Consider the following 9,589-nt stretch of genomic DNA (forward strand, 5'->3'; position numbering starts at 1 on the left):
CTCCAAATTTCTAACCACAGTTGACACTGGATTGGAGGAAATTGTAGAGTGAATGACTGACCGCTGTTCTGCGTGCTCACCCCCCCCACCCATTGTAAGCATCGCCCCTCACTGTTCACAAAACCCAAGGCCAACTTTATTAGCATCTTTGCACACTGATTAAATGGTCCTCAGAGCAGCCCTGAGATGCAGGCTGGTGCTGGCTTTCCTGTTTTTTAGGGAGGGGACAGGACACCCCCTGGCCTCCTACCACTGTCACCCCACAGCTGGGTTGACGACTTTTCCCAGGAAGAGTAGGCTCTGGGTGGTCACCTCCCAAAGGAGCACCAGGAAAGGTCGGTTGAAATGGGCGTGTGGGGCCGACGTCGCGTTCAGAGACTGGGGCTGGGAGAGGAGGCCGGAGGCCACACCTGCCTCTGTTCCCCTCTCACTCACGTCCACTGCCGCCTTGTGTGACACCTAGAAGGAGAGAAGAGGGGCAGAGACAGCATCGGGGCAGGGCGTTTCCAGGGGCCGATGCCACCTCGTGCGGCACGAGGGAGATGGAGGCGGAGTCACCCTGCTCAGGTCCCGCCTTCCCAGGCAGCACTCCAACCTTTATTTCATTTCCTGCCCCGTCCCAGTTTCTCCGCCTCCATCATTTCCTGGAGAGTCACCCTGACCGTGCTGTTTGTTCTTTGAAGGGGAGACAGATGGGCCTGAACAGGGCTGAGGGCTACCTGAGCATGCACCAGGCTGCAAAAACCCAACAGCGACTTTTAGGAGCACTTCCTAAGCACCTGGGTGCACGTGGCACAGACCCAAGTGTCATTTTCTGCTACGAGCTGCATTTGCCCTCTCTCAGCCTCACTTTTCTCATCTTTAAAATAGCTTGCTCATCTAATTGGCTTTACTTTATTTATTTATTTATTTTTTATTGGAGTATAGTTGCTTTACAATATTGTGTTAGTTTATACCATACAGCAAAGTGAATCAGCCATACGTATACATATATCCCAATTAGATTAGAAGCTCCAAAACAAAAAGCACTCACATTTTAGAGACATGATGAAAGGTACTCCCATCTTAAAAAATATTTGCATTTTAGAATGTTGAAATTGATGGATCAAGGTCCTGATTTGATAGGGCAAGTATGATTATAAATTAAAGAAACTTTTAAAAAATGGTTCTGAAGAGCCTAGGGGCAGGACAGGAATAAAGACACAGACATAGAGAATGGACTTGAGGACACGGGGAGGGGGAAGGGTAAGCTGGGAAGAAGTAAGAGAGTGGCATGGACATATATACACTACCAAACGTGAAATAGATAGCTAGTGGGAAGCAGCTGCATAGCACAGGGAGATCAGCTCAGTGCCTTGTGACCACCTAGAGGGGTGGGATGGGGAGGGTGGGAGGGAGACGCAAGAGGGAGGAGATATGGGGATGTATGTATATGTATAGCTGATTCACTTTGTTACACAGGAGAAACTAACACACCACTGTAAAGCAATTATACTCCAATAAAGATGTTAAAAAATAAAATTAAAAAAAAAAGAACCTTTTTCTAAAAAACATGAAAAGAAAAATGGATTGCTCAGCCTGATTCAACGGTTTTCAAGATGAGCTCAGTGAAACCAGGTTGTCTGATGTGCCGAGCCCTCCACTGGGCTCCGTGAAAAGAATTCTGTTTTTTTAAACCTCATTTTCACACCACTCCTTAGGAAGGATTCTGAGGCTTTAACTAAAAAAAGTTGAAAAACATTGGTGTTGACCATCTCTTTCATTTCCAAAAAAGTCTATGAAGAGATAAATCTGACATCTGAGGTCACTGTGGAAGAAATTCTGTAAAAAACTAAATTATTTCTTTTCCTTTTTGTTTACCTTCTCCACAGTGGGTGCACACGTGCATACACACACACACACACACACACACACACACACACACAAGACCACATCCCTGTTCCTTGGTTTCACATTTTAAATCTCAGCTGGTCTTTCCCAAATAAAAGAGAGTAGACTTTCCTTATGAAATTTCTAATAAAGACTCAACTGATAATGACTCTATCTTAGGAAGATGATGGAAGAACAGAGAAGGGTCTTTTTTTGCCTTCCCTCCTGTGGAAAATTGCATTTTTCTTCTCAAGTATGAACTCTCCCTTCCTGTAGGATGTCATCAGCCCTCGCCCATACCCTGTGGCTTACAGGACCTCCTGCAGGAGAACACTAGCCCACCCCATTGATGGTGGTCTTGACCGTGGGACTTGCTTTAGCCAATGACTTGTGAGTGGCCTTGACAGAGACCACACGTGAGGAGAAGTGTTAAGAGGCATAGCACATTATCTCTACTTTTTTCCCACTGCTATAAGAAGTGCATGTCCCAAATAGGAGCTTCTCCTTTGACCTACATTCTAGAAGGAAGAAAACATGAGAAGTAGATCTGTAGCCAGATGGTAGTGACACACCTCTGACACGTCATATGGCCAGGTAATAAATCTCTGTGATGATAAGGCACTGAGATTTGGGGATCATTTGTTATTGCAGCAAAACTGATGGATATACTTCCTGTTCATGCCCACTACTCTCTACAGCTAAAACAAAGGCAGATAGAGTCTCACCACCTGCCCTCGGAGGAAGTTTAAGGGATAAAAACAAGGCTAGTCCCACACCTGGGGAAACTCTGGCTCTGTGGATGACCCTGAATGTGTGTCTACTCTATTCAAGACTCCGTCCCTACTTTGAAGAATATAAAGGTCTAGAAGAAGGGGGTGGGGATGTAAAGGGAGATGCTTGTGAAAAGAAGCCTTAAAGATTGTGATATTAAAAAGCCAGAATAGAAAAAAGGGGGAAGTTGACTTTCAAATGCACTTCATGTCAGAGGAGAAAAGGCACCCCGCCTCTGCCAACACACATCCACGCTCACCACCTTACCCTGGAGATAGTTCTGTTGAGCTGCCCAGTGATTCCTGAGAAATCAGCTTCTAAGTTGAATAAGCCGGTGAGACCAATATGGGGGAGTATCTCTTCCAGGTTATATGTTCCAGAAATGGAAAACCTTGGCAAATGCAAATCCAGCAGGCTGGGGAGAGAATCAGACGGAGAAGCGCTGCTGTCTCATTATCTGTGCTGCTTTTGCCCTGTCTGGGGGCAACCTGAGCTTTGGAAAGGAGATGTGCTTCTCAGAGTGTGGGAACCAGTCTTCTCATGACACTACCTGCTATGCCAGGACATTCCACAACCCAGAGCTTCCTTCTCTTCAGACCTCACAGAGAGTCTGTGTCTGGATCTGAGAAGACTCCTGGCATAGCCACAGGTCTTCATTTTTGTCATCTTTGGCTTTCTAGGTGCCAGACATTGGATTACAAGGCTTCACTGATTGAAGCCATGTAATAACCATGGAAGTTAAGTACTGTTAACATTATCCCACCTCCATATCCAATTCACCAGCAAGCTCTGTTGGCTCAGATTTTGAACTGTATCCTAAATCCATCTACTGAAAACCCCCTAACAGAAGGTACACCATCTCTCACCTGTCTGAGCTTCATGACCTGTTGAAGATCTGATGAGAGATCCTGCATGTACAGTGCGGGCACAAATCAATGGAATAACTCTCCCTCCTGTTATTGTCATGCCTTTGCCATCAGATTGCCATATTCCTTGTGTTACATTCACAAGTTTCTTGTGACCCATAGAAAAGCTGTCCCTTTCTTCCTGGGATTATTCTCCTCTGGAATTATTGTCTGACAGTTGCCATGACACCTGCAAGCTTGCTTAGTTAATAGCCAGCTTGGAAACTTCTGCCTCGAATGAATTCAGATTAGAGATGCTAATTCAGGTTGGAGTATCTTTACTGGTTTAACTCCTGGGCCAATATGAGGGTCCAGATGTCTAACTGAAGTGGGAGGTAGTTGGAAGTCAGGGGTTGAATGGTGAAAAAAAGGAAACAAATGTGGACAACAGAAAACAGGGCTTACTTGCATAATTTTTTCACAGGTAGAACTTGGAGAGTAGGCCCTACCATTGGGGGGCTTTTAGTACAGTCTAGCTGAGGGGTGTCTGTTAGAGAGCCCAACACAGAGTAGGTGTTCAATCAGTGTAAATGAAGAAATGGAGTTACCAAGAAGCATGATTCCTCTGAAAAAACTAACCTTTCTCACAGCTGAATGGAGGGAAACCTGGCAGCCTGAATTTTCCATGTCTGAAAGCCCATTCAAATGCTGCCATGATATTGTAACTCTCGGGCACAAGAAATGGTATCAGGGAGCATCTGAGGTTTAGAAAAATAACTTGGATTGGTTTTGATTTTTGAAGGTCTAAGTGGGAGGTCAAAAGAGACCCTTCCTAAGGGAAAACCTACTGGTCTAGAAGGTCCTATAGTATTTCCTCCTGTGATGGGGGAAGGGGCAGGTTCACTCCAAGGGAGCTTAGGAATATGTGGCTGGAATCAGAAACTGACCAGAGCTATGTAGATTCATAGACAACAGGAATAATACTTTAAATCCTGGCTTCTGTTCTTGACCTGTATCTCTTTCATTTGGTACTTGAATCTCTACCCCAAAACAAAACATCCTTTCTCTATCCTTGATACCTCAATGTCACTGGGGTGCTGAGAGAAGGCTCCTGTGGACATGCAGGCGACTGATGCCTACCAGTTGGTGATGGTGGATTAAAGATGGCCATCAAGATGTTTAGTCTATACGCCCCCCCATCCCTTGAATCTGGTGGGTTCTGTGAATGATCTGACCAATAGAATATGGCAGAAATGACACTGGCAAATTTCTGAGCCCAGGCCTTAAGAGAGCGGGAGCCTTCACTTCCTGCCTTTTAGAACGCTCCTTCTTGGAGCCCTGAGCTGTCATATAACAATATCAACTGTGCTGAGCTGCTGTGCAGAAGCCCAAGCTAGCCTCATGGACATGCTGCATGGAGAGAGAAAGAGGTGCCTGCTTGGCCCTTAGCTCAGCCAACCAGCCAGCCCAGCCTCCCGACATCTGAGTGGAGGCGTCTTCAATGTTCCACCCCTGGCCACCATCTGACTCCATCCTTGAGAGCCCCGAGTTGAGAACCACCCAGCTGAGCCCAGTCCACCATAGAATTGAGAGAGATGCCAGATGGGTTTTTTTTTCAAGCCATTCCATTTTGGGGTGGTTTACTATCCAGCAAGAGGTAATTAGAACTTGAGGCCAGATTTCATCCCAGAGTGCCCCATAAAGGAAGATACACTTCAAGAATGGGTAGCTGGAGTATGGGGTGTAGGGAAACCAGAAAAGGCTAAAACCACTGTGAGAAAAACCACAGACCAAAAAGCAAGTGAGATGGAAGGGGGTAGGTAGAGACTCCCCCAAACTGGCAATCGGCATTCTGATTTTTACAATGTTCTTCTTGGTATTTAATTTTTTTAAGAAATGTTTTAATTAAAACAGAGGCACTCTTAAGAAATACCCACTGTTCTGTGGGGGTCATAATTATTCTTAATAATTGTCCTTGATCTGATTTGTTGCCTACACTTAACTACCTTCTGGTAGTAAATTATTATTTGGAGAAAAAGAGAAGAGCAAAGGCAGAAAGACGTCTGGGAGGGGATAAGAATGATTAATGCCTGGTGAGCACTTCTGTACCAGGTACCACTTTCATATTCTATACATATTAACTCGATTAATCCTCCAACCAACCAATGTGGTGGTTATTATGGCCCCATTTTACATGTGAGGAAATTCAAGGCCCAAAGAGCAAGAATTGCCCAAGACCACACAGTTGGTTAACTGGTAGGGCAGTGAGCCAAGCCAGGGCTTAGGGCCTTGCAACTGGAGTTGATCAAGGCTTGCTCGAGTTCTTGAACAACGTCCTTGCACTCTGGCACTTACCTGGGGAGGAGCAGTTGATCCCATTTCCTCAGGGTCTCTGGCTGCAGGGCTTCCTCCACCTGAGCCATCTTTCCCGGGTCAGGGAGGATCAGCAGGGCCAGGGCGTTTCCGCTGTATTCCATCTGGAGGACGGTGCAGGCCACCTCCTGGTCGTAGAGGAACCTGTGCATTTCCTTTTGGTGCATCATGGGGATGCGGAGAGAGGTCCTCTCATCCACAAAGAAGCTCTCTTGCTTTTGGGTCTGGTAGCAATTAAAAGGATGCTTCCACTTGGCTTAGGACACAAAACCCACAAAACCATGAGAACACACTCTAAGAGAGCAAGTCTAGGCAGGCATGCACTAAGCCACACTGGTTAGAGATGCAGAATCTGTCACAGTCTTGTCCCCGTGTGTAGTATCTCGTCTCTTTCTACTTATAATCTCCACTGACAACCACCTCCTGACTTGACCTCCTGAAAGCACCGATCTTGGTGACAGGGAGTGGGGGCTGGCCCATCCTGTCCCTCATGCCCACTTCCAAGTGACCAAGTATTGCTGATTCTGTCTCCAAAGCCACACCTTTTTTTGAGGCCACCGTCTTACTTTGAACCATCTCACTAACCTAACTTGTCTCTGTTCTTCCACCCTTATTCTCCTCCAACCATTTCCCAAATTGTAGCCAGACTGAACTTTCTACAACAGGTATGTCACTGCACTTCTTCGAACTTTTTGGTGATTTTGGGATCCTAAGATAAAGTCTAGGGTTCTCAATACAGGCCCTGATTACTTTTTTAATTACAACTCTCAGCACTCCCACCTAGGCGTTCCACTATTGTGTTCTATGCTCCAGTCCAACTAAATTTGTTTGTTTCTTGAAAGTCAATGGTAGCTCTTTTCCTTGGACCTTTCCTCACCTTTGGAGAATCAAAGATGATTCAGACTCAGACCCTAATGGTTGAACCCATGGATGTGAGGGATACACACCAATCCTAGGATAGCGGTTGCCTCTGGGGAGGGATGGAAGGAGGAAAATGGGACCAAGGAATGATTAAAAAGGAATTGAACTGTATCTGCAATATTACATTAAAAAAAAAAAAATCTGAAGTAAATAGTAAAAATGTTAATATTTGCTAATTCTTGGTGGGGGGGAGTGCATGGTGGATTCTATATCATTCTCTGCATATTTCTGTAGGTTTGAAATAGGCTATAATATAAAAAATAAAATATTTCTCTAAAAAATGAAATATTAATAGAAAAGTGAGATTGTCAGTGGTATTAAAAATCAGGATAAAAGTAGAATAGAAAAAACATGGCAAGAGAAATCAAATATTGATAAATTAAGAAGTAGTCCTATAAGAACACTACTTAAATATACAGAGGTAACTTTCAGAAGAAACAGCTGCAGGCTTCTAGACAGGTGCCTTTTAGGGGCAGGGCTGGAGATGGAGGAGCCGGAGTCAGCCCTCACCTTTGAAGAACATGTAATTCAAGAGAACCATGAGCGTGTCTTGGGTGAACTCCTCCAGGCAGTCCACGACCTGCCCGTACGTCTGCTTCCTCACGTAGTCATTTATCTGCCTCCTAGTTGTATTGGAGTCCGTGAAATTGACCGAAAAAGCGAAAGCCCGGTACAGCTCCCTGATGTTGTCCAAAAAGTGCTGCTGAGGCTTCAGCTGTTTGTCCAGGAACAGGGAGTTGCCTACTTTCAGTTCAAGTTTGGGGCTGGGCAGGTCAAGGGTGTGGATGAGGCTCTGGAAGCCCTGGTGGATGTCAGCTTCTGGGGTCTCCGTGAGGTTGAAGCCGAGGCCTTCCAGGATCTGAGCTGGAGTGTCAGCTTGTGCCCCCAGAGAGAGCAGGGCCAGGGTGCTGGAGATGCTCACCGGGGAGAAGAAGATGTTTCCTGGGGTTTCTGCTGCCAGCTGCTTATATAGGCGCAAAGCGAAGTTGGTAATGGTGAGTGTGATTTTGCGGTAGGCGGGGAGGGCTTCCGAGAGCTGACCACGGGGAGCTTCAGGCACCCCCAGGCTCTTATCTCCGCGGGCAGGAAAGGGCTGACAGTAGACAGAGGCCAGGATCCCCGCTCCCAGCAACCACTGCCACGCTGGCCCCATCCTCTAAAAACAAGATGGTGAAAACGTCATTCTCCTCCATAAATAGCTTCACAGTGTTTCACGTTTACACGGTAAACCTCCCATCCAAACTGGATCCCACAGAGGTGCGGGGCATTGTAGAGCAGGGATTCCCCAACCCCTGGGGAGAAATGCCGCTCCCCATTGCCTGCATTACCGCCTGGACCATCGCTCCGCAACTCCGTCCACGGAAAAATTGTCTTCCACGAAACCGGTACCTGGTGCCAAAAAGTTTGGGGACCGCTGCTATGGAGGGTGAGGCGGGGATGAGCCAGCGGGCTCCAGACGTTTTCCCCCAGGCTAGAGTCAGAGCAGCGGCCTCTTGTCTGCTTTACATATTGACTTGCCTATAGGATTTTGCTGAGAAGAGGACTCTGGGCTATTAAAAAAAGAACTTCCGTGGTCTTTTCTTCCTGCCTTCCTCCCTGCATCTATCTTTCCTCCCTCTCTTCCTTCCTTCCTTCCTTCCTTCCTTCCTTCCTTCCTTCCTTCTTTCCTTCCTTCCTTCCTTCTTTTTCTTTTGTCTTTCTCCTTTCCAGTCATTCTTTCAATCACTCATTAACTTTCAAAGACTGGGGCAACCCTCAATACTATGGAACAAATGGTCAGGACACTGTGACACGAGTGATGTTGGGCTTCCCCTGCACCTAGGTGTTGCCAGGAACTAGAATCTTGCTGACTGGAGGGGAGAGGACGATGTGTGGAACTCCTGGGCCAGGCTCTCCCAGAAAAAGGAGTGCCCTCTACTTTTCTGGTCTCCATTTGCTGGAGTGTGGATGTGACGATCAGCCTTGGGGACCTTGCAGGTGGGCACAGCTCATGAGGATGAGGGGTGGCAAAGCCGCAGGATGGGTGGAGCCTCAGGGTGGGGGAGAGACAAGAAAGATCTACTCTGTCTCCATCAAACCTGCTATTTCCAGTACCTCTTGTCACATGCAAGGGCTGAAACCTGTATCTTAGTTGATGGAGAGTTTAAGGAAAGATATCTGTTAAATTGTATCCCCCGCCCCACAAATTCATATGTTGAAGTCCTAATCTCCAGCATGTCAGAATGTGATCTTGTTTGGAAATAGTGCCATTGAGATGTAACTAGTTAATATGAGGTTAATATGGGCCCTAATCTAATCTGACTGGTGTTTTTATAAAAAGGGGAAATTGGACACAGACATACACACAGGCAGAAGGAGATGTAAAGATGAAGGCAGAAATCAATCAGGGTGATGCTCTACAAGCCAAGAAACACCAAAGATTGCCAGCAAACCCCCAGAAGCAAAGAGAGAGGCCTGGAACAGACTGTCCCTCAGAGCCTCGGAAGGAACCAGCCCTGCCAACGCCTTGATCTTGGACTTCTAGTCCTCAGAACTGTGAGAATCAGTTTCTGTTGTTTAAGCTGGGTGGAAGTTTGTGGAAGTTTGTTATGGCAGCCCTAGGAAACAAATGCAGTAACTCCTGTGCTTTAAGTTATAAAATGTCCCAGAAGAGCCTTCGTGTCACCTGAGCGGGTCAAAGTGCTTCAGGGTTGGGAGCGAAGCTCCAGCTCGAGGTGAAGCTGCAGTGTAGACAATGCGCTTGTCACACACACATCCCCACGTGCACACACTCGGACCCCCCCATCCCCCACCTTGCTGTCCCCCGTAAG

The 9,589-nt window shown here is 46.6% G+C and overlaps 1 protein-coding gene across 1 annotated transcript; it reads right to left on the reverse strand.

The window, feature by feature from the left end:
• Positions 1–255: 255 nt before the first annotated feature.
• On the reverse strand, positions 256–7,932 carry SERPINA11 (serpin family A member 11). The gene is made up of 4 exons (XM_059915834.1): positions 7,290–7,932; positions 5,841–6,114; positions 2,908–3,055; positions 256–459 (listed from the first exon to the last, which is right to left on the reverse strand). Exons 1-4 carry the CDS (start codon positions 7,930–7,932, stop codon positions 256–258), a joined length of 1,269 nt encoding a protein of 422 aa, XP_059771817.1.
• Between the last annotated feature and the right edge of the window lie 1,657 nt (positions 7,933–9,589).

This window comes from Balaenoptera ricei, chromosome 2, assembly GCF_028023285.1.
Source record: "Balaenoptera ricei isolate mBalRic1 chromosome 2, mBalRic1.hap2, whole genome shotgun sequence".
In the NCBI taxonomy this organism is placed as follows: domain Eukaryota; kingdom Metazoa; phylum Chordata; class Mammalia; order Artiodactyla; family Balaenopteridae; genus Balaenoptera; species Balaenoptera ricei.